We start from the raw sequence: 25,909 nt of genomic DNA, 5'->3' as shown, positions 1-25,909 counted from the left end.
TAAATCTTTTGGCCTAAAAGCCTAAATCAATCATTTTGGCAACAATCGCCCAATCAACACTTTTTGGCAAACAAATTGCCCTAAATCAACCATTTTGGCTAAAAGCCTTAAATTAATCAATTTTGGCGACAATCGCCTAAATCACATCAATTTTTTGCAACAAATTGCCCAAATCAATCTTTTTGGCTAAAAGCCCTTAATCAACACTTTTGGCAACAAACGCCTAATCAAATCAATCAATTCTTTGGCAAAATGCCTAAACAAAATGCACAAAGCATACAGACACTCATGCATTAAGCATACCCATTCAAAGCCCTTTTAAAAAGGCCTATCGAACTACGTCGACTTTGATCTTCCATTCAACGGAAGTAGTAGGCACGTTTGGGATTTAACCCCGAGCGGCAAGTCGAAATCATTTAAACATTCATTGGTCCAATTACATCATTTACCTTGCAAAGCATTCATTCATTGGTTAGTTCATCAACATGACATGGTCTCGGGATCCACCTCGGGTTCGCAAACTATGCCTTAAACATTGGGATAATTAATCTAGTAAGTAGGTGATTAAAATTGGAGTCAACATAGGGTTTTTCCTAGTTTACCCTAAAATAATTAAACAAGGTGGCGACTCAACATTCACGTGCATTTCTGCCCTTAGTCATATTCATTATATGCCTATTTTTGGGGGAGGGGTTCACAGCTTGGCGACTTCACTGGGGAGTGATGTAATCATATTGCATAAAGTGGACTACGATTGTTGTGTAAACTAACCAGCCCTTTTCAGGGTATTATTTTACTATGCTTTGTTTTGCAGGGTACCCCAACAAAGATTAAGTATTCTTTCTTTAAGAATGCTTAATAAGGAGAATTTGGACCTAATTGAAATTTACTTTAAAATCATTTAAATTTGTGGATTTATTTGCACGAATTGAGAATCTTTTTCTCCATTGCATAAAAAACGAATTTCAAATGAATTTCTTCTCTCTCTGTTCAAACTTCTGAGTCTGGGTAGCAAGTAGCGCTGATCGGCAGGTCTCCTTGATTATGTCGACGGACAGCCAAAGCGTCCTCCCTGTTACCGCAAACCATCCCTAATCCTTTTGGGGGTGGCCCATGAGTATGCGTACTGTCGGACCCACGCGAACTCCTTGTTTCACATGTGGTTAGGTATATCCATGCTCAAGGTTCAAGGGTCCCTTAATAAGCCAATGCTCTATTTGTGTCATAGCCTATAGAACCTATCCTTTAGGGCTGTATGCACCCAATGATGTGAATCATATCATTAAGACGAATTATGACGTGATGTTGTGCGCATTCATGACATATCAGCTCATAACATTAAGAACATTAAAAAGAACACAAAATATTCTTTTAGTCATGCACAGTTGGACAAAGAGTCGATCTACTCACATCAGCTACCCTGATTCACGAACCACTATACCCTAATCCAATTACCCTTTATACTACAGGTACCCACTGTTCGAGTGCCTATCCAAGTTCCAGTCACACCTACAGTGCTATCACCAACCTCACCAGCTTCACCAACCTCACCAGCTTCACCAACTTCACCTGCAATCCAATGGCATCACTTGCTGACATCCAAAATCTCATGGAACAACTGGAAGCCAGAATGGAGGCTAGAATGAATGAGGCATTAGCTGCCCAGAGAACAGCCCTAATAGCTGAGCTAGGTATTGGTCATGGTAAATGGGGCTTCCGCTGGGGGAAGTGGACCTCGCTACCCTCCAATCAGGGACCTGCTTGCTGAACCGACAAACCCTGCCCTTAACCTGGATGACATGCCCTCCAGAACTGTTTCTGAGCTGGAAGCTCAGAAAATGATGAGAAAAACTGGAATTGTTGGAAAGGTCTATTACTGCCTTAAGACACACAAGGAAGTGGTGGACATGGACTCCTTGTCCTCGTTCCCGAAGCAAGACTGCCAACAAAGTTTAAAATGCCCAACATGGACGACGTTTGACAGAACCACTTGTCCCAAAACGCACCTGAAATGTATGTGGGTGCCCTAAACCTGTTCGGACTGAACAGCGAGCTCCTTGCTCAATGTTTCAACAATCACTCACCGGTGCTGCTTTGAGGTGGTTTGTCAGCCTGGATCGGTTCTAAAATGAAGACCTGGGAAGACATCTGCAATGCGTTTAATACGCAATATCATTATAACATAGAGGTGGACGTTACTCGGAGGGAGTTGGAGACCACCAAACAGAAAAGCAATGAACCCTTTTCCTCGTTCCTTACGAGGTGAAGGGCCAAGGCCGCCCAAATGATCAACCGACCTTCTGAGCAAGAATAGGTGCACATAATTATAAAGAACCTGCTGCCTGTCTACCAATAACAACTACAAACTCAGTACCTACCGACGTTCCAGTCGCTCATTGCCACTGCTACAAAGGTAGAGGATTTAATTCAAATGAGGCAACTGAAAGAAGACTCGGGAACCTCAAAATACAAGAAGCCTAGCCAAGCTAGCAAAGTCCACGAAGTTGGCAAGCATCACCCCCACGAATCCTTTACGTGTGGGAAATATGAGAAATGGCAGTCAGTCGAGAAGGACATATACTGATCTCGGGATGCCAATCCTCTTGGTATTCCGAGAGGCTGTCAAGGCAAACTACATCAAGCCTTTGGAAGCAAGGCCGCCACCCAACCCATTACCAAGGAACTACAGAGCTGACGAATACTGTGAGTATCATCAGGGTAACAGGCACAAGATTGAAGCGTGCTGGACACTTAAGAACCGCATCCAAGACCTCGTGGACAACGGTTCAATTATTCCAGGAGTAAGCCAACATTAGCACTAATCCCTTACCAAATCACGGGGTAAATGCTATTGTTGCTGACTAGGAATTGATCGATCCTTTCGAACTATTCCTAGAAATGAATGACATCTGTGTCCTGAACCTGAATGACTTATCTGAAGAGGTCGATGCAATAACCAGGAGCGGGAGACAGTATGAGCCATTAGTACTGGACAAAGTCCAAAATAAGCCCTACTAGAGGGCAGATGAGGCCAAAGGAAGACCCGGGTACTCTCGCAGTTAAAAAAGACACAAGCCTGTAACAGCCGCCGCCAGCCCCAAGAGACCGACGGCCGGATGCCACATTCGGTGCCGGAGACACCGTCCTAACATAACATATAAATCATAAAATCATATTATGAATTAGAAGTGATTAAGTATTGACAAGTTTAGCGAATAATTTTTTTCAATTTGTTTTTGAAATATATATATAACTTATGAAAATAATTTAGGAAAAATCTTACAGCAAAACTGCAAGAGTTTCCCTTTAAAAACTGAGCTCGCCAACATGTGAATACAAACACTCCCAATTATAAACTCTAAACCCCCAGCAAATTCCAGTAATCACCATAGCAACACAACAACACTTCTATACCTTCATAACTATAGAAACCCTCAATAGCATTTTAATGATCATCAATTAAATGCATTCATTATATATATATATAAGTCCTTAATACCCATTTTAAAACTCTAAACATATGAAAGCACATACACCTTAAATACCCATTTTTTTTAAAACTCTAAACATATGAAAGTTATCAAAATATTCATACATATTTCACATATAGAAAACAATTAAGTAAGCATTATTACCCTAAGGTGGTTTGACCTCTTAATGAAAACCAAGGGGAGGAATTTCCTTCTCCAATCAAGCATGCTAACATAACTCTTATGCACCAAAGTATTCATTTCAACCCTCATCATGCATTATCTAAGCCAATTCCACACTCTTTCCCGAAATTTCCAACAATTTTTCCCATTTATATCCATTTAAACATATCCATAATAACACTAGTCAAACTTGTCTTAGTTTTGTCAAATAAATCCTAAATATACAAATAATCAAGAGAACTTCATCACACATGCTTCATACATACCCTTATCCACATAAACCTATGATTTAAGACATAGGAAATTTCCAGCAATTAAAATAACCTTGACCTTTGCAGGGTTTTTAAGACATAACTTGAGTTATAGGTCTCCAAATGGAGCGAAATCAGATTCATTAGAAAGCTAAGACAAAATTCTACAAATGTTATTTAGGGATCACAGCCCATATCAATCTACAAGGTAGCAAACAAAAGCTAGGAACACAGACCAACAGTCCAGACCTGATTCAGCAGAACCAAGTCCATGTTTATTGAATTACTCCTTAACCAAACACTCAAATTAATTCAATCCAAAACCAGAGAAGTCTTAAGACACAGGGCAACAACTCTCATGAAGAACTCAGAACATAATCTTGCCATTATAGTGGTCAAATGGGCAATCAATTCAGTGATGCATGTGGCCCGTCATAACACAGTCAGTTTGGGTGTTTTAGCCATAAGTTGAGCTATATATCTCCAAATTGGACACAAGAGGATGGGTTGGAAGCTAAGAGAGAGACCTACAACTTTTATGAAGGACTCAGACATAAATGGAAACTAGAAAGGATCGAAAAATGGTCCTTAATCTCACTCAATAACCTGTTTTTCCCAACTTCAGTTTTCTTCAACCATGAAAAGAACATGAACAATAAAGGTACCAGGTAGCAATGTCTACCACATAATAAGTACTCATCAAACATCACCCAAGAGCATATTATTGCAACCAAAATTCAACAAATCAATCATTTCATACAAAATCCCAAAATATACATATGATTGCATAAGGCACAAAATCAAAAATTTGAGTAAGGTAAGTGTGTTTATGAACACTAACCTTAAAAATCAAGCTTTAGCAAGCTTAAATGAAAGCTTTCTAAGCCCTAACTTGCCTTAACTCCATGGTAGAGGTTTCTCCAACCTTTGGCTCAAGTAGAGAATCTCCAAATTTCTTTAAAGAATTCACCAAAAATTACTCTCAAGCTTTAATCTCAAAGATTAATTAATTAAATCAAGTTTAATGGTGTGAATTTGGTGGATTTAGTGAGTAGAAGTGAAGAAAAACAAAGAAGAGAAGAAGAGAGGAAGTTGGCGTTGGAAATGGAGGAGAAGAAAAGAAAAGTGTTGCTCAATAATGAGGAGTTGACATATAAAGCAACTAAAGGGTATTTTGGTCTTTTCTCCAAATTGGAGGGTGTTTTGGTCTTTTCTCCAAATATTCTCCAATTAAATTCCTTCAAAATATTATTTATCTCCACAAAACTCTCTAATTTCACTACAAAAAAACGCACAATTGCGACCGACTTAATTCAGTCGCAATTTTGCGACCGCTTTGCGACTTATAAGCCATCGGTCGCAAAATTTGGCGCTGAAAATTCCCGCGAGAATGGTTAATGATTTGCGACCTGTGTACTACGGATTTGCGACCGATTTTGCGGACCGATGTGCGACTAAGTGTTCTTCTGTCGCAAAATTTCGCGCGTCAAAAATGGGCCAAAGTTCTGAGACCGATTGGAGACTACATTGCGACCGATTTTTTGCGACCGATATATTTAGTCGCAAATCGGTCGCAAATTTTGAGCCTAGTCAAACGACGTCAGCTCATTAAAAATTGCGACCGATAGTTATAACATTTGCGACCGATATGTCGGTCGCAAAATTTAGGGCTTTAAGCGTCGGGCCCTCTCTTTTTTCTTTCTTCTTCTTTCTCTCTTCTCCTTCTCCTCTCCTCTCCTCCGTCCGCAGCGCCACTCCGGCCCCTCCTGACACCGTTCCAGCCGCCTGACGCCGCCAGCCCCACTCGCTTTGCACTCCGGTCAGCCTGTTGCGAAAATCTGAGGTTAGTTTTATTTTGTGATTAATTTTTCCAATTTTTTTTTTCGATTTTTATTTGGTTTTTATTGTATTAGGTTATGGTTGATTTTTGTATATAGAGTTGCGATGTAGAATTTTTTTAGGGTATTATTATTATTATTATTATATTATTATCATATTATTATTATTATATATTTATTATTATTTGATATTATTGTTGTATTATTACTAATATTATTACTATTATTATTATTATTATTATTGTGATTGTTATTATATATTATTATATTATTGTTATTATTATTATTATTACTACGTTATTATATTATTATTATTATTATTATTATATTATTATTATTATTATTAGTATTATGTGTTGTTATAATATTATTATTAATGTTATTATTATTATTATTATTGTGATGTTATTATTATTATTAGTATTATTGTTATTGTTATTGTGTTATTATTATTATTAGTATTATTATTATTATTATTATTGTTGTTGTTGTTATTAATATTATTATTAATGTTATTATTATTATTATTATTGTGATTGTTATTATTATATTATTATTATATTATTAGTATTATTGTTATTGTATTGTTGTTGTTATTATTATGATTAGTATTATATTATTAGTATTATTGTTGTTGTTATTAATATTATTATTATTAATGTTATTATTATATTATTGTGATGTTAGTATTATTATTATTATTATATTTATTATTATTATTATTATATTATTATATTATTGTTGTTATTGTTATTGTTATTGTTGTTGTTATTATTATTATTGGTATTATTGTACTGTTGTTGTTGTTATTATTATTATTATTGTGAATGTACTTGTTATTATTATTATTAGTATTATTGTTAATGTTGTTGTTGTTATTTTTGTTTTAATTTAACATATATATATGCAACTTAAATTAAATTAAAAATTGAGAGTTTCAGTCAACAAAAAGCCGTAATTATATATTATTACATATTTTATTTAAAAACGAAAAAAATTTAAAAATTGTTGCTATATATAAATTAATAACCCTTAATATCCAAGCAAATAGATAAATATCATTTTATCATACAAATTGACTAAATTGAATCGAATAAAATAGAACGCGCTATTAATATTTAGGAAGAACGACATTTGGAGATACATTCAAGTGATATCGAGCGATAAAAATTTTAATTTTCAAATTACATTAATTTCTGCAATTTTACCGATGGATGATAATGAAATTTAGCAACAAAATTGAATGTGATTAGTGAGAACGCCAAATTTTTTTGCTTATTCAATCTCTATTTTTATTTATCTTTTCTAAAAAAACATTTTATTCATTAAAAATTGTATTTTCTTTTTGCTTTAAAGTTCTATTTTATTAATATAAAATCTAGTAATCAATACATATAAACTATTATAAATATATAGTAGAATGATTTTTACAGTTGTTATTAGGAGAGAAAATAATATTTTAAAGGTTCTAATATATTGTGGTTGATTTATTATATATATTTTTTGTTAGGACTTTTAATGAAAATGTGAAATTAACATTTAGTAGTTTTTCTTATTTCAACATTTATTTACTAAAAAAATTGTTGAATGTATAAAAAATAAACTCATTTTATCCATCAAAATTTCTCAAATCTAATAAGTGATCTAATTTTTTTTAACTTATAAAATACCTTTCACAAATTCATCAAAGTTTAAAATTGAACCGAAATAATTAAATTATTAAAAAAATTTAATCAAACTTTGATAGCTACTTTAGTAGACCATTTCAAAGTCTGCAACCACTTCGGAAAGTTTTCAAAGTTTCAAAGCAAGTGTCATTTCAAATATACAGAATATAATATTATGGGATTGAAAATGAAAGCAATTTTCTTTTTATTATATAATATTTTACATTTTATTCAAGTTAATCGAAAAAGAAATATAAAAGAAATATGCAAATGCGATGTGTACTTAAGAGTTTTCAGTTTTCAATATATGCTCCAAACTACAAAAACTAATTGTAAATATTTAAGATCAGCGTATACGTAGTTGATGCATAAAAACTAACTCTGTGAAAGTACTGAACAAAAATAATAACAAGTACAAAAACTAATTGCTCCAATTTTTTTTTTTTTTTTGATGAATAATTGGAATGTATATAAATAATTTTTTTGTGTGTTTAGGTTATTACATGTTCTTAATTATTGGCAACTCTTTCTTGAGAAGTTTTTGGCTGTGTTTTTCTTTATTTTATATTATTGTCATTATTTTTCTTAAATATGTTTTGACTTACATGAATGATGAGTTTGGATTGGAGGCCTAGTAGTGGCCATATTGCCTTTGGAGAATGTTGGTATGATATAGAAGTGTTTATTGATTTGTTTTTTCTATTGAGATTTGATTGTGTTGTGCCGAAATGCTGCCGAATTTTTTTCCCAAAATTCAATATGTAGAATAGTACACTTACCTTTATTACAGTAGTCTTTGTATTCAATAAATGAACTTAGTGATTTTACATTTATATATAGTTACCCTTATTATAGAAATAACCTTAGTTAACTTATAAGTGTTGTAAATTGAACATTACATTAGGTGCATGTTTTAAGGATGGTTTAGACTAATGCAATTACATGACACGACCCTTTATAAACACATTGTTAATTAGGTAAAAAAAAATGCAAAATAATCGAGATTGGATGTACTGGAGGTTCGAGGTCAATGGGATATTAAGACAAGAGTTCCTGCAAGGATTGGAGGCGTTTATACAGTTTGCAGTTGGTAATCCCAGTTTTATGGATGGTAATAAGTTGAGGTGTCCATCACAAGAAGTGTCGAAATCGAGCCTTCTTAGACATCGATACAGTGAAACTTCATTTGTGCAAACATGGGTTCGTGGAAAATTATTACGAATGGATACATCATGGTGAAGCTCGAGTTGCCAGTGGGTCAGGCCACTCCATTCCGGTAAGTTTAGAAGTTCAGCCTTATCAATTTCTGTATGGTAATCAATGCAATGATATGGTAATCGATGCGAGTAGAGTACAATGTGAATGGGATAATATGGAGGAATCGCCAAACGTAGCAGCACAACAATTGTTTGACATGCTAAGTGCAGCTAACAGTGAACTGTGGCCTGGATGCAAGAATCATTCAGTTCTGTCTGTTGTTGCACGATTACTACACATGAAAGCGGAGCACCATTTTTCAGAAAGGTGTTACGATGATTTTGTGCAGTTAGCAAAAGAAATGTTGCCTGAAGGCCATTCAATGGTTGATAATTTTTATCGGACAAAAAAATTAGTTCGGGGGTTGGGACTACCGGTAGAAAAGATTGATTGCTGTCGTAATAATTGTATGATATTCTGGGGTGTTGACTCGGAATTCAGAGAATGCAAGTTTTGTAATCTTCCAAGATATCAACGGCGGGGTCAAGGGACTGGTAGAGAACAAAAAGAGAAGGCTTTCAAGAAGATGTATTATTTCCTCTTATTCCTCGCCTTCAAAGGTTATATGCATCTAAGGCGACAGCTGAACACATGACATGGCATGCTTTGCATGAATATGAGGATGGTATAATGACTCATCCGTCAGACTCTGAAGCGTGGAAACATTTTGATAACATTCATCCTGTGTTTGCTGCTGATATGAGAAACGTGAGATTGGGGCTTTGTACTGATGGGTTTCAGCCGTTTGGCCAATCAGGACAGCAATATTCATCATGGCCTGTCATTGTGACACCGTATAATCTACCACCGTCAATGTGTATGAAAGATGAATATATGTTTTTGTGTGTTATTGTTCCTGGGCCTACTAATCCAAACAGAAAATTGATGTGTTTCTGCAGCCTTTGATTGCTGAACTTAATTATTTATGGGAATATGGGGTTGAAACATTCGATGTTTCGACCAATCAGAATTTCATAATGCGAGCTGCTTTGCTTTGGACCATCAGTGATTTTCCAGCTTTTGGAATGTTATCTGGGTGGAGTACGGCTGGCAAATTGGCTTGTCCTCACTGCATGGAAAACACTAATGCATTTACACTAAAGAATGGAGGTAAACAATGTTGGTTTGATTGTCATCGCAAATTCTTACCAGAATCTCACCCTTGGAGGAGAAATCGACAATGCTTTAGAAAGAACACGACTATTGTTGAACCCCCTCCACCTGTGAAGTCTGGAGCACAAATATTACAAGAAATTGAAGATCTGGGGCTTATGAAAGTTACAGAGTTAGGTGCAGATGAGGTAAATACAAGAATTGGCAGGAATAGCGGGTGGAAAAAGCGAAGCATCTTCTGGGATTTGCCATACTGGAGTTCACTTCTTATCGTCATAACCTTGATGTCATGCACATAGAAAAAAATGTGTTTGAAAATCTGTTCAACACTGTCATGAACATTGAAGGGAAAACCAAGGATAATGCAAAAGCGAGAGCAGACATGAAGGAAATTTGTCGTCGACCAGAACTCGAGCAATCTGTACTTACTGGTAAGTTTCCGAAGGCATGTTATTTAGATAAACCCCAAAGGCAATTATTGTGCGAATGGTTACGATCATTAAGGTTTCCAGATGGCTACTGTTCAAATATGGGTAGATGTGTGGACATGAGGAAGTACAGATTGTTTGGCATGAAAAGCCATGACTGCCATGTTTTCATGCAAAGATTGATCCCTGTGGCATTCCGGGAATTATTACCAGGAAAAATTTGGGAAGCAATGACAGAATTGAGTCTCTTTTTCAAGGAATTGACGATGACTGTTATCCGATGCGATGATATGGACCAATTAGCGCGAGAAATCCCAGTAGTGATGTGCAAGTTGGAGCGAATTTTTCCACCCGGCTTCTTTGATTCTATGGAACATCTGCCGGTTCATTTGCCCTATGAATGTCGTTTAGCAGGACCGGTACAATATCGATGGATGTATCCATTTGAGAGGTGATTCACTAACATCTCATTCTAATGATTACATCATTTTTTTTACTTATACTTACATATTGGCATTGTACAATCACAGAACCTACAGAAAATTAAAAAGAATGTGCGCAATAAGGCAAAGGTCGAGGGATCCATTTGCAATGCATATTTGGTGGAAGAAGCTTCAACATTCTGTTCACACTACTTTGACCAAATGTTTTCACCAAGCATCGGAGAGTGCCACGTAACGATGACGGAGGAGATCGCGTTCAATCTGAGTTTGAAGGAAATCTAAAAATTTTCACCTACCCTGGGCGTACGATTGGTAAATCAAAAAAAAGACGATTGACTGATGCAGAGATACAAGCGGCTCAAACCTATATTTTATTGAATTGCGAAGAGATCACACCATATGTACAGTAAGTATAAATAATGTAAACATTCAAAACTTGACGTGGGCCGTTGTTAAATCGTACTTATGCTAATATGGTTCGTTGATAAATAGGAATATATCAATCTTCTGCGGCTTCAAAATCTCAATTTGACTGATACTGCAGTTGATGCAAAGCTGGACACGGAATTTGCAGAATGGTTCAAATATTATGTAAGTTACTTTCAATGTACACAACACGGAATGTACATTTATTAAATCTGACTCATGTCATTACTATTTCCCATAGGCTCGAAGCTCGGAAAGCGATATTCGTAACAGATTTATTACGGATCTGGCAAAGGGGCCATTACCGGTTGCTAATGCCTACTCTGGCTACTTTGTAAACGGTTACAAGTTTCACACTGAGGGTTATGGGAGAAGCAGAAAGACAATGAACAGCGGTGTGTGCATAAAGGGATCAAACTACAGTGACGTGTCAAACGATTTTTATGGGAAATTGGTTGAGGTTTTGGAGTTAGAATATCCAGGCCTACCAATGAAGTGCACAATCTTATTCAAATGTGAATGGTTTGATCCTACGCCAAACATTGGCACGAAGGTTCATCCTAAGTATAATCTGGTTGATATTAATCAAAGAAGAAGATATACAAAGTATGAACCTTTTATTTTGGCAATGCAAGCTGCACAGGTGTACTATGTCCCATATCCATCGTTTAAACGAGATAGATGCGATTGGATGGCAGTGTGTAAAATCAAGGCTAGATCAGTTGTTCATGCACTTGAAACGAAACAATCTTCTTCACTCGCAGTATCGGAGGCATTTCAAGAAGTTAGGGTTGAAACGCAACCGATGCAAGTTGTTGAAGATTTAACAGACACTACAAAAAAAACTTCAAATTGCGACCGATTTTTGCGACCGACAAAAGTCGGTCGCAATATGGATACCAATTTGCGACTGATTGGTAAACAGTCGCAGATTTTAGCGCGGAAAACTCGCGGGATTGCCTTTCAGTTTGCGACTGAATTACTGCGGATTTGCGACCGATTTTGCGACCGCTTTGCGACCAACTTTGTTTCTGTCGCAAAAATGGGCGCGTCAAAAAAAGGGACACAATCTGAGACCGAAATGAGATAAAATTGCGACCGATTTTTTGCGACCGCATATTTCAGTCGCAGATCGGTCGCAATTTTGGTGCATATTAAAACGACGTCGGACAATTAAAATTTGCGACCGATTTAAATGACATTTGCGACCGATTGTCGGTCGCAAATATTAGGGCTTTAAACGCGCCCTCTTCTTTTCCTTTTTTCTTCTTTCTCTCTTCTCCTTCTCCTCTCCTCTCTTCTCCTCCGTCCGCAGCGCCTCCAGCCCTCCTGAAACGCTCCAGCCACTGTGACGCCGCCACCGACACTCCAGTCACTCCTCTACGGCGTTCGCCACCGTTTGGACAGCATTTGAGGTAAGCCGGTGACCATTTTATTTTTTTCCAATTTTTTTTTTTTTGCGATTTTTGTTTTTTTTCAATTTATTATTATTGTTACTGTTATTACTGTTAATATTATTAATATTGTTAATATTGTTAATGTTGTTACTGTTATTATTTTTTTCGAAATTTTTTTTTTCGATTTTTGTGTTTTTTTTCAATTTATTATTATTGTTACTGTTATTATTGTTAATATTATTAATATTGTTAATATTGTTAATGTTGTTACTGTTATTATTTTTCAATTTATTATTATTGTTAATATTATTATTTCGATTTATTATTATTGTTACTGTGACTGTTTATTATAATTAATAACATTAATCAAATAATGGATTTATAATAATAAGATTAACTAATAAAATAAAATTAATTTCATTTCATTAAGATTAATTGCATTATCATTAAATCTTTATATATGTCCTGTAATTATAAAAAAATTAATAAGGATTTGAATTGAATATATGAGAATTTCAAAATGAAAAAAAAAAATAATTATGTCAGTTGAATTAAAATAATTTAATTACAATAATAAATATTTCAATTTATTTGGCAGAAAAATGATCATATTTAAGTAATGATCATATAATATCATCTTTTGTTATTTAATGAAAACATATAAGTAAATTATTTAAATTAAAAAATACAAATTTAAATCGGCATTCATTTAAATTTATTAAAAATATATATAATTATATCAATAATTATACATGAATAATTTATCTATGAAATTAGAATAAACCATCAATAATAGAGGGATGGAGTTGGTAAAAAATCATACGTACAAAGATTCCAAATAACATTAAAAAAGAATTCTTTAAAATATTTAAATAAAATTAATTAATTATAGAAATATAAAATTATAGTAATAAACAAACAACAAAAGATTCCCAAACGTAATTGGTTACCTGGATGAGGAAAGTATTGATTTTTGGGGGATTCTATTAGCATATTTACATCAATATGATAAATATTTTTTATTATTAATTTTTAATAATTGTTAAATTATGAAATAATGTGGCACCAACTCTTATTTAATAATTATGTCACTTTCAGAAATTATTTCGCAAGTCTAACCATCTTACGTCAAATATAAGATAAAAATACGTTGAACACAACAAATATATATAATTTATTTGTCATTCTCAATAATAAACTTACTTGTCATTGTTGTTACAGTTGCATTGACAAAAGTGGTGTTTTGTTAATTTATTTTTTAATAATTTCCACCGTTTCTAATGGATAACGACAACTTGTTTGAAAATGCTTTCATTATATTTCAATTAAAATATTTTATAAAATAATTTTAACATTATAAGTTAAATAAAAAAAGAAAAAGTTAAACGGCTAGTTAACAAGAAAAGATAGAGGTGGGCTCATTGGGGCCCAATTTAATAAGGCGATGGTTTAAAGGGCCCAAAGAATTATGGGCTTTTATAAATACGCGTTGTTTAGTTATAGTAATTATCAACATGTACTTGCTCCACTACTGCCTAAGTTAAAATTAAAAAGAAACCCTCACTAGAATTGAATTTTGCGTTTTAGGTTAATTGAAATTGAATTTGAATCAGGGTTGTGATAATTGTAATGAGTGCTGTAGTTTTTTATCCTAACGTGCAACTTTGTTGTGATAATTGTTGTTTGAGCAAGTCCTGTTAATGATGAGTTTGGATTGGAGGCCTAGTAGTGGCCATTTTGCCTTTGGAGAATGTTGATATGTTATAGAAGTGTTTATTGAAGTGTCTTTCTATTTGAGATTTGATAGTGTTGTGCCGAAATGCTGCCGAATTTTTTTCAATAAATTCAATATGTAGAATAGTACACTTACCTTTATATATTATATATATATATATATATATAATAACCTTTGTATTGAATAAATGAACTTAGTTATTTTACATTTATCTATAGTTCCCCCTTATTATAGAAATAACCTTAGTTAGTTATAAGTGTAACTTGAACATTACATTAGTGGCATGTTTTAAGGCTAGATAGACTAATGCAATTACATATAATTTACCCTTGATAAACACATTGTTAATTAGGTAACAAAAATGCAAAATAATCGAGATTGGATGTACTGGAGGTTCGAGGTCAATGGGATATTAAGACAAGAGTTCCTGCACGGATTGGAGGCGTTTATACAGTTTGCAGTTGGTAATCCCAGTTTTATGGATGGGAATAAGTTGAGGTGTCCATGTAATCACAAGAAGTGTCGAAATCGAGCCTTCTTAGACATCGATACAGTGAAACTTCATTTGTGCAAAAATGGGTTCGTGGAAAATTATTACGAATGGATACATCATGGTGAAGCTCGAGTTGCCAGTGGGTCAGGCCACTCCATTCCGGTAAGTTTAGAAGTTCAGCCTTATCAATTTCTGTATGGTAATCAATGCAATGATATGGTAATCGATGCGAGTAGAGTACAATTGATTGGGATAATATGGAGGAATCGCCAAATGTAGCAGCACAACAATTGTTTGACATGCTAAGTGCAGCTAACATTGAACTGTGGCCTGGATGCAAGAATCATTCAGTTCTGTCTGTTGTTGCACGATTACTACACATGAAAGCAGAGCACCATTTTTCAGAAAGGTGTTACGATGATTTTGTTCAGTTAGCAAAAGAAATGTTGCCTGAAGGCCATTCAATGGTTGATAATTTTTATCAGACAAAAAAATTAGTTCGGGGATTGGGACTACCGGTAGAAAAGATTGATTGCTGCCGTAATAATTGTATGATATTCTGGGGTGTTGACTCGGAATTCAGAGAATGCAAGTTTTGTAATCTTCCAAGATATCAACGGCGCGGTCAAGGGACTGGTAGAGTACAAAGGGAGAAGGCTTTCAAGAAGATGTATTATTTCCCTCTTGTTCCTCGCCTTCAAAGGTTATATGCATCAAAGGCGACAGCTGAACACATGACATGGCATGCTTTGCATGAATATGAGGATGGTATAATGACTCATCCGTCAGACTCTGAAGCGTGGAAACATTTTGATAACATTCATCCTCTGTTTGCTGCTGAAATAAGAAACGTGAGATTGGGGCTTTGTACTGATGGGTTTCAGCCGTTTGGCCAATCAGGACAACAATATTCATCATGGCCTATCATTGTCACACCATATAATCTACCACCGACAATGTGTATGAAAGATGAATATATGTTTTTGTGTGTTATTGTTCCTGGGCCTACTAATCCAAAACATAAAATTGATGTGTTTCTGCAGCCTTTGATGGCCGAACTTAATTATTTATGGGAATATGGGGTTCAAACATTCGATATTTCGACCAATCAGAATTTCATAATGCGAGCTGCTTTGCTTTGGACCATCAGTGATTTTCCAGCATTTGGAATGTTATCTGGGTGGAGTACGCTGGCAAATTGGCTTGTCCTCATTGCATGGAAAACACTAATGCATTTACACTAAAGAATGGAGGTAAACAATGTTGGTTTGATTGTCATCGCAAATTCTTACCAGAATCTCACCCTTGGAGGAGAAATCGACAATGCTTTAGAAAGAACACGACTATTGTTGAACCCCCTCCACCTGTGAAGTCTGGAGCAGAAATATTACAAGAAATTGAAGATTGGGGCTTATGAAAGTTAGAGTTGGGTGCAGATGAGGTAAATAAATAATTGGCAGGAATAGCGGGTGGAAAAAGCGAAGCATCTTCTGGGATTTGCCATACTGGAGTTCACTTCTTATTCGTCATAACCTTGATGTCATGCACATAGAAAAAAATGTGTTTGAAAATCTGTTCAACACTGTCATGAACATTGAAGGGAAAACCAAGGATAATGCAAAAGCAAGAGCGGACATGAAGGAAATTTGTCGTCGACCAGAACTCGAGCAACTGTACTTACTGGTAAGTTTCCGAAGGCATGTTATTGTTTAGATAAACCCCAAAGGCAATTATTGTGCGAATGGTTACGATCATTAAGGTTTCCAGATGGCTACTGTTCAAATATGGGTAGATGTGTGGACATGAGGAAGTACAGATTGTTTGGCATGAAAAGCCATGACTGCCATGTTTTCATGCAAAGATTGATTCCTGTGGCATTCCGGAATTATTACCAGGAAAAATTTGGGAAGCAATGACATTGAGTCTTTTTCAAGGAATTGACGATGACTGTTATCCGATGCGATGATATGGACCAATTAGCGCGAGAAATCCCAATTGTGATGTGCAAGTTGGAGCGAATTTTTCCACCCGGCTTCTTTGATTCTATGGAACATCTGCCGGTTCATTTGCCCTATGAATGTCGTTTAGCAGGACCGGTACAATATCGATGGATGTATCCATTTGAGAGGTGATTCACTAACATCTCATTCTAATGATTACATCATTTATTTGAACTTATACTTACATATTGGCATTGTACAATCACAGACACCTGCAGAAAATTAAAAAGAATGTGCGCAATAAGGCAAAGGTCGAGGGATCCATTTGCAATGCATATTTGGTTGAAGAAGCTTCCACATTCTGTTCGCACTACTTTGACCAACATGTTTTCACCAAGCATCGGAGAGTGCCACGTAACGATGACGGAGGAGATCGCGTTCAATCTGAGTTTGAAGGAAATCTAAAAATTTTCACCTACCCTGGGCGTACGATTGGTAAATCAAAAAAAGACGATTGACTGATGCAGAGATACAAGCGGCTCAAACCTATATTTTATTGAATTGCGAAGAGATCACACCATATGTACAGTAAGTATAAATAATGTAAACATTCTAACTTGATGTTGGCCGTTGTTAAAGTATACTTATGCTAATATGGTTCGTTCATAAATAGGGAATATATCAATCTTCTGCGGCTTCAAAATCTCAATTTGACTGATACTGCAGTTGATGCAAAGCTGGACACGGAATTTGCAGAATGGTTCAAATATTATGTAAGTTACTTTCAATGTACACAACACGGAATGTACATTTATTAAATTGACTCATGTCATTACTATTTCCCATAGGCTCGAAGCTCGGGAAGCGATATTCGTAACAGATTTATTACGGATCTGGCAAAGGGGCCATTACCGGTTGCTAATGCCTACTCTGGCTACTTTGTAAACGGTTACAAGTTTCACACTGAGGGTTATGGGAGAAGCAGAAAGACAATGAACAGCGGTGTGTGCATAAAGGGATCAAACTACAGTGACGTGTCAAACGATTTTTATGGGAAATTGGTTGAGGTTTTGGAGTTAGAATATCCAGGCCTACCAATGAAGTGCACAATCTTATTCAAATGTGAATGGTTTGATCCTACGCCAAACATTGGCACGAAGGTTCATCCTAAGTATAATCTGGTTGATATTAATCAAAGAAGAAGATATACAAAGTATGAACCGTTTGTTTTGGCAATGCAAGCTGCACAAGTGTACTATGTCCCATATCCATCGTTTAAACGAGATAGATGCGATTGGATGGCAGTGTGTAAAATCAAGGCTAGATCAGTTGTTCATGCACTTGAAACGAAACATCTTCTTCACTCGCAGTATCGGAGGCATTTCAAGAAGTTAGGGTTGAAACGCAACCGATGCAAGTTGTTGAAGATTTAACAGATAGGTTGGATGATGAAAGCCGATCTTATGTTGAAATAGGAGCATCAGATGATGAAGAGGAAGAAGATCAAATCATCATGGGTACCTCAGAAGACGAATATGAAGAAGAGGAAGCTGATGAAGAGGAGGAGGAAGCAGATGATATTGAAGACACTTAAAACTTAGAGCAATTTTACTGTTAGAAATTGATAAATGTATATGCAATTAATATTATTAATGAAGAATTTCAATGGTATTCACTTTGTTTACTCGTATTTACCACATGTTCTACAATTCATATAATTGTATAAATTCATTTTATCTAGGTTCTGATATCTGCAGTACAGATGGCTAGAGGCAGAGCGTTTGATTCTGACGCGTCCGGCAGTGGTTCGCGTGGAGGTCGTGTACCTGGACGCAGTGCCCGTGGACGAGTAGGGTCGATCCCTCGTCCTTCGTCAGGTACGTCTGGGGCTTCGTCATCTGCTCAGCGACCGGTACTGCCGCCATCACATCCTTCTTCAGGTACGTCTGGGGCTTCATCCTCTGCTCAGCGTCCAGTACTGCCGCCATCACAGCCTTCTGCTCCTTCCTCTTCTGCTCCTTCCTCTTCTACCCCCGTTTCTGGACCATTACAGACTCCAGCAGCTGCACAGTCACCCACTGTGCAAGGTAATCATAAATGTCATAACTGTCATTTTAATTATATATTAATTATCTAGAAATATAACATTTGTCATTTTTGCAGCTTCATCAGATCCACGTATCACCCTCAGTTTGGTAGCGGGACAGTAAGTACTTATTCAGATTTTCTGTAGGCATATTTTGTAATTATATTTTGTACTTGTTCATCTGTGATGCTTTCGTGTAATTATATTTCACTTCTGTTTTTTTTTTTCAGCATATATCCATCTTCTCGAGCAGCGAGGCAAATTTTGAAGATAATCAAGCTACAGCTGCATAAAGAAGGATACACATGGGATGCCGTACCACAAGAGGCGAGAGACTTTTATTGGGAGGAGTTCCAGGTACTCTTTGGTTTAAGTTATATCATCATTCAATGTTTACAATTCAAGATAAATCCTTAGTGTTTAAACGCTATATTTCATTTTTTTGCAGAAACATTTCATATGGGACGAGGCCATTACAGCTATGTTGAAAGTAGCCTGGGAGAAGATATGCGCCGATCGATACGCTGACTTCACGTATAGGATGAGAAAAAGCGGTAAGAAGCAGCAGTGCGTGTCTCAGGAGATATGGGAGAGCTGGCAAAAGGCTTGGGAGGATCCTGCATTCAAGAGAAAGCGGGAGATATTTGCACAAAACAGGCGCAGTGAGACTGGCGGTGATGGAGCAGGACCTTCGCGACACACAGGCGGATCTATATCTGCTATAGAGACAGCTCGATTATTAGTAAGTGACCTAGTCCATTTACAATACACTGATGTTTAATGAAAGTACATTATATATATTAATATATCATGAATAAAAATTTATTACAGGCTAAAGAATTAGGTCGTGAGCCCACACCGATGGAGGTGTTTACATACACTCACACGAAGGACCACGATCGTAATACCTTTGTCGACAGACGTGCGCTGAGCGTCAATGTAAGTAACAATGAATAATATTTACATTTACCCTCTAATCATTGCGAAGATGTACAAAGTTCAATATAATAAAGCTTGCAATTGCATTGATTAATTAATTTTTTATTTTCAGGAGAACTATACTACAGCTCGGGAGCGTATTGTTACTTCTCAGACCGATGAATCCGAAGCTGAGTCAAGAATTGACGAGGTAGCGCTTTATCTCGAGGCTGTAGGGGGCGAGAAGAAGAGGAAGGTATACGGCATCGGGTCTCAGGCATCACAGTTTTACACTGGCTCAGCAGCTCACGCTTCTACAGCCAGCGCAGCACCGCAGCCGGAGCACACTGGCTCACACTATGATGATGATATACGGGCTCAGCTTGCTGATCAGCAGAGACAGATTGCAGAGCTTAGAGCGCATGCTGCGGCTGTCCGGGAGGACCGTGCTGGTACTTCTTCCTCTGATCCTGCGCCTGCTACAGACCGACATGTTTCGACGTCTCAGCAGCACCACTATCGGCTCCTGATCCCGATGCTGCAGGCGATACCTTGCTCACCCCTCCTGGCGCTACATCACATCCAGCAGGTACTCCTCCCGGCGGTCCGACATCGGATCCTGCAGATGAGCAGCAGCATATATAGATTTGATTTCCGACCTTTTTTTTTTCATTTGTATTTTCATTTTTAATTTGTTCAGAACAATAAAAATTACATTTTTATACTATTCTTGAATTGCGTGTGTATATATGCATTTATGTCAACTTTCACAGGTGTAGAAAAATTTTGGTTTCAAATAATATTTAATTTTTTTATTCCCTTTTTCATTTTTGCGACCGATTTGCGACCGATTTGATACCAAAAAAAAATTTTTTGAATTTATAATTGCGACCGATATTCTGCGACCAAAGTTGCGACTGAATTTCCAATTAAACCACGACCAAAATTTGCGACCGCTTTTTCAATTTTGCGACCGACTTATCGGTCTCTAATTTGCGACCGATTTTCTCATCGGTCGCAATTAACATTTGCGACCAGTGATTTTGCGACCGACGTTTGTCGGTCGCAAATCGGTCGCAAAGTATAAATAGCGACCGATTTTTGCCATTTTGCGACCGATTTGTCGGTCGCAAAATGGCGTTTTTTTTGTAGTGAGATAGATTGGATGATGAAAGCTGATCTTATGTTGAAATAGAACCATCAGATGATGAAGAGGAAGAAGATCAAATCATCATGGGTTCCTCAGAAGACGAATATGAAGAAGAGGAAGCTGATGAAGAGGAGGAGGAAGCAGATGATATTCAAGACACTTAAAACTTAGAGTAATTTTACTGTTACAAATTGATAAATGTATATGTAATTAATATTATTAATGAAGAATTTCAATGGTATTAACTTTCTTTACTCATATTTACCACATGTTCTACAATTCATATAATTGTATAATTCATTTTATCTAGGTTCTGATATCTGCAGTACAGATGGCTAGAGGCAGACCATTTGATTCTGACGCGTCCGGCAGTGGTTCGCGTGGAGGTCATGGCCCTGGACGCAATGCCCATGGACGAGGAGGGTCGATCCCTCGTCCTTCGTCAGGTACGTCTAGGGCTTCGTCATCTGCTCAGCGACCAGTACTGCCGCCATCACATCCTTCTTCAGGTACGTCTGGGGCTTCATCCTCTGCTCAGCGTCCAGTACTGCCACCATCACAGCCTTTTGCTCCTTCCTCTTCTGCTCCTTCCTCTTCTGGACCAGTACAGACTCCACCAGCTGCACAGTCACCTACTGTGCAAGGTAATCATAAATGTCATAACTGTCATTTTAATTATATATTAATTATCTAAAAATTTATAACATTTGTCATTTCTTTTGAAGCTTCATCAGATCCACGTATCACCCTCAGTTTGGTAGCGGGACAGTAAGTACTTATTCAAATTTTCTGCAGGCATATTTTGTAATTATATTTTGTACTTATTCATAACTGTGATGCTTTCGTGTAATTATATTTCACTTCTGTTTTTTTTTCAGCATATATCCATCTTCTCGAGCAGCGAGGCAAATTTTGAAGATAATCAAGCTACAGCTGCATAAAGAAGGATACACATGGGATGCCGTACCACAAGAGGCGAGAGACTTTTATTGGGAGGAGTTCCAGGTACTCTTTGGTTTAAGTTATATCATCATTCAATGTTTACAATTCAAGATATATCCTTAGTGTTTAAACGCTATAAGTGATCTAATTTTTTGCAGAAACATTTCATATGGGACGAGGCCATTACAGCTATGCTGAAAGTAGCCTGGGAGAAGATATGCGCCGATCGATACGCTGACTTCACCTATAGGATGAGAAGAAGCGGTAAGAAGCAGCAGTGCGTGTCTCAGGAGATATGGGAGAGCTGGCAAAAGGTTTGGGAGGATCCTGCATTCAAGAGAAAGTGGGAGATATTTGCACAAAACAGGCGCAGTGAGACTGGGGTGATGGAGCAGGACCTTCGCGACACACAGGCGAATCTATATCTGCTATAGAGACAGCTCGATTATTAGTAAGTGAACTAGTCCCTTTACAAGAAACTGATGTTTAATGAAAGGACACTAATATATTAATATATCATGCATAAAAATTCATTACTGGCTAAAGAATTAGGTCGTGAGCCCACACCGATGGAGGTGTTTACATACACTCACACGAAGGACCACGATCGTAATACCTTTGTCGACAGACGTGCGCTGAGCGTCAATGTAAGTAACAATGAATAATATTTACATTTACCCTCTAATCATTGCGAAGATGTATAAAGTTGAATATAGTAAAGCTTGCAATTGCATTGATTAATTAATTTTTTGTTTTCAGGAGAACTATACTACAGCTCGGGAGCATATTGTTACTTCTCAGATCGATGAATCCGAAGCTGAGTCAAGAATTGACGAGGTAGCGTTTTATCTCGAGGCTGTAGGGGGCGAGAAGAAGAGGAAGGTATACGGCATCGGGTCTCAGGCATCACAGTTTTACACTGGCTCAGCAGCTCATGCTTCTACAGCCAGCGCAGCACGACAGCCGGAGCACAGTGACTCGCACTGTGATGATGATATACGGGCTCAGCTTGCTGATCAACAGAGACAGATTGCAGAGCTTAGAGCGCATGTGATGCGGCTGTCCGGTGAGCACCGTGCTGGTACTTCTCCCTCTGATCTTGCGCCTGCTACAGACCGACATGTTTCGACGTCTCAGCAGCAGCCACTATCGGCTCCTGATCCCGATGCTGCAAATGATACCTTGGTCACACCTCCTGGCGCTACATCACATCCAGCAGGTACTCCTCCCGGCGATCCGACATCGGGAGATCTGACATCGGATCCTGCAGATGAGCAGCAGCATATATAGATTTGATTTTGGACATTTTTATTTTTTCATTTGTATTTTCATATTTTAATTTGTTCAGAACAATAAAAGTTACATTTTTATACTGTTCTTGAATAGGTTGTGTGATATATATGCATTTATGTCAACTTTCACAGGTGCAGAAAAATTTTGGTTTCAAAATAATATTTTATTTTTTAAATTTTTTTTTCCATTTTTGCGACCGATTTGCGATCGATTTGATACCAAAGTAAAAATTATGAATTTATAATTTGCGACCGATTTGCGACCGATTGAAAAAAATTGCGACCGATATTCTGCGACCAAATTTGCGACTGAATTTCCAATTAAACCACGACCAAAAATTGCGACCGATTATTCAATTTTGCGACCGATTTTATCGGTATCTAATTTGCGACCGATTGTCTCATCGGTCGCAAAATTATTTTGCGACCAGTATTTTTGCGATCGACGATCGTCGGTCGCAAATCGGTCGCTAAATCAAATTAGCGACCGATATTTGCCATTTTGCGATCGATTGGTCGGTCGCAAAATGGCGTTTTTTTTGTAGTGATATTTTCAAGACCACACCATTTAGGTAACTTTTTTTCACACATTTTGTAAATTGCTCTCTCTTTTCTGTATATCTTAATTTTCATTGTAAACTAATAGAAAGAATTATTAAAATTAGAGTAATCTGATAATATAAAACTAATTTGATTAAATTTTTTTATGATTTAAATGGTTTAGTTATTTCTTTAATTATTATGCAAAAATCTTAAACAACATGTGAAGACACATAAAGGAAGAGCATCTCCTATGCTAACGTGAATTACTCTTATTAATTGCCACATTAGAAAAATGAAAAGATTTTTAAAAAAATGGAAAGATTTTTTAAAAAATACTTTTCAACGTTAATGTCTATTTAATATGGCAAACTGAGTATCAAAAAATAAAAAAATATTGTCTACCATACCTTCTATATTTTTAGAGAGTCTCTAGGCAATGTGAAAATTTGTGGGCTTGGAAAAGAACAGTAAAAAGAAGATGGAAGAGAATTCAAAACTAATACATTAGAGAGAGATTTTAAAAATTCAATTTCTATAATAAACATTCAAATACATCACCATTCACACCTTCTATTTTATTTGACAAATCACTCACAATTCACATTAGCATTGGAGATGCTCTAAGTAATAAGTAGGATACATATACCATTTTTGCTTTAAACTTCAATTTGTGATTTGTAGATTTTGAGAATTACAATCCCTTCAAAGAAAAAAGTCCACTAAAAACTTCCACAAAACCTTTTGTAGCATACACAACCTTAATTAACTAGTCAATGGAATAGACAATTTTTTTGAAGGTTTCCAAGTTGTCCCGGAAAAGAGGTACAAATGTATCTATGCTTCCACCACCAATGAAGGAAGGTTGAAGAAAAAACATTCCCTCAAGTGGATAATAAGAAGGCATAAATAGATAAGGGCTTCCTCCTCCAAAATCAAGCTCATAAAATGGGAACCTCACCCAACTATCAACTTCCAAATCAGGGTATAAAGTAGATTTATCTATATCCGCAGTTGAAACTAGCTCTTCCTCTTTGATCATCTCCTTGCAGCTAGCGAAGTCTATGAATGACTTAAAATAGTTATCGTTTATATTTGCAATGGCGTCATGAATGAGCTTGGCTGCATAAGCTAATGGCTCATCTAGTAGGTCTTTAACCCTAGAACTTGGAAATGCCCATAGCACCAGATTGCCATAGTACTCATCAGGCACTCTTGGATTCATTCGTCTGCGACCATTGATTGAAATTTTCACACGGGTTGTTTTAAACCCATTGACTCCTCGAGACTTTGTTATCACTCTCCATAGATGAGCAACCAAGCTCTCAAAAGTAGTATAGGGCTTGAGATTATTATTGTTTTCTGAAACTTTGGCTTTGAGCTTGGAAAGAAAATCCATTGTGAAATGAACTTTATGGATAACAATGTCATCTACAAGGTCATTATTATCGTTGTGAAAAGCCTTAACCAGCTTCTTACTTTCAAATTCAAATCCTCTGTGTTCGAACTCGATAATCGGAGGATTTCTAGGAACGAAAAAGGTTCCATCAAGAATAGGAAGAGGATCTATATCAAGTCCTCTAGTAGCCTTTCCCCAGGCAAAAAAATTGCAACCAGATTGTGCATCAGTTATCTTGTGATGGGATGTGTAGCCAATAATTAATGAACCACAATTGAACCTTGTGAGTTGAATTTGCAATAGCTCCTCTACACCTTTCGTGGTAGGGTGAAGACCAAGTAATTCTGGAGATGAATGTAATGGCATGAACTGATCGAGATTGCCATCGACAGATGCCTCAACTAGCTTCACTCCTTTGTCATTAAGAAAAATAACAGGGTCACCATTTTCGTCTTCTCCAAATCTTCCTGCCAACACTCTATATTTTGATAAAACGATTTGGAGGCCATGCTCAAAGGTTGCATTTGATGGTGTAGGTGGACGATAAGCAAAAATGACAGCCATGTGGGTGTTGTATGTGAATTTATCAAACACACTCAGAGGAATGTACTGTGAGGTTGAAGGAGGGATATCATTGCCTTCAAAAATTGGCTTAACAGGTTTTGTACTCATTATTTTCACATCCATGGTGATTAATGCTTAGTTAAGCTAGCTGTATGTAAGAGAGAAGAAGATTTGTTTGGAGAAGGATTAGGCGAGGCCCTATATATAGGAAATGAAACTGAAGGCATTCCCCATATTGCCCATTACCTATATACTTGTTATTTTTAGGTCATGGGTCAAAAAAATAATAATAAAAGCTAAATGCTAAACATTGTGGTGTTTAAAAAATTATAAAGCTATGTTACCGATATGCTTAAAACCGAGATTTTTTTTTTTAA

At 36.5% G+C, this 25,909-nt stretch overlaps 1 protein-coding gene and 2 long non-coding RNA genes across 3 annotated transcripts; 2 read left to right on the top strand and 1 right to left on the bottom strand.

Annotated features, from left to right (window-relative positions):
- The first annotated feature begins 18,563 nt into the window (after positions 1 to 18,563).
- On the top strand, positions 18,564 to 19,078 carry LOC149492155 (uncharacterized). The gene is made up of 3 exons (XR_016319107.1): positions 18,564 to 18,728; positions 18,805 to 18,847; positions 18,958 to 19,078. It is a non-coding gene; the product is annotated as an uncharacterized LOC149492155 (long non-coding RNA).
- A 2,280-nt stretch (positions 19,079 to 21,358) lies between these two features.
- LOC149492154 (uncharacterized) lies at positions 21,359 to 21,794 on the top strand. The gene is made up of 3 exons (XR_016319106.1): positions 21,359 to 21,439; positions 21,521 to 21,563; positions 21,674 to 21,794. It is a non-coding gene; the product is annotated as an uncharacterized LOC149492154 (long non-coding RNA).
- Positions 21,795 to 24,087: 2,293 nt separating this feature from the next.
- LOC149492153 (agmatine coumaroyltransferase-2-like) lies at positions 24,088 to 25,690 on the bottom strand. The gene has a single exon (XM_089716844.1). The coding sequence runs from the start codon at positions 25,653 to 25,655 to the stop codon at positions 24,339 to 24,341; it is 1,317 nt and encodes a 438-aa protein (XP_089572970.1). The 5' UTR covers positions 25,656 to 25,690; the 3' UTR covers positions 24,088 to 24,338.
- Positions 25,691 to 25,909: the final 219 nt, after the last annotated feature.

Source organism: Jatropha curcas, unplaced genomic scaffold (assembly GCF_041381405.1).
Source record: "Jatropha curcas cultivar XTBG-Jc1 unplaced genomic scaffold, XTBG_Jcur_1.0 HiC_scaffold_94_pilon, whole genome shotgun sequence".
Taxonomy (NCBI): Eukaryota; Viridiplantae; Streptophyta; class Magnoliopsida; order Malpighiales; family Euphorbiaceae; genus Jatropha; species Jatropha curcas.
This window is presented reverse-complemented; position numbering and strand designations above follow the sequence as displayed.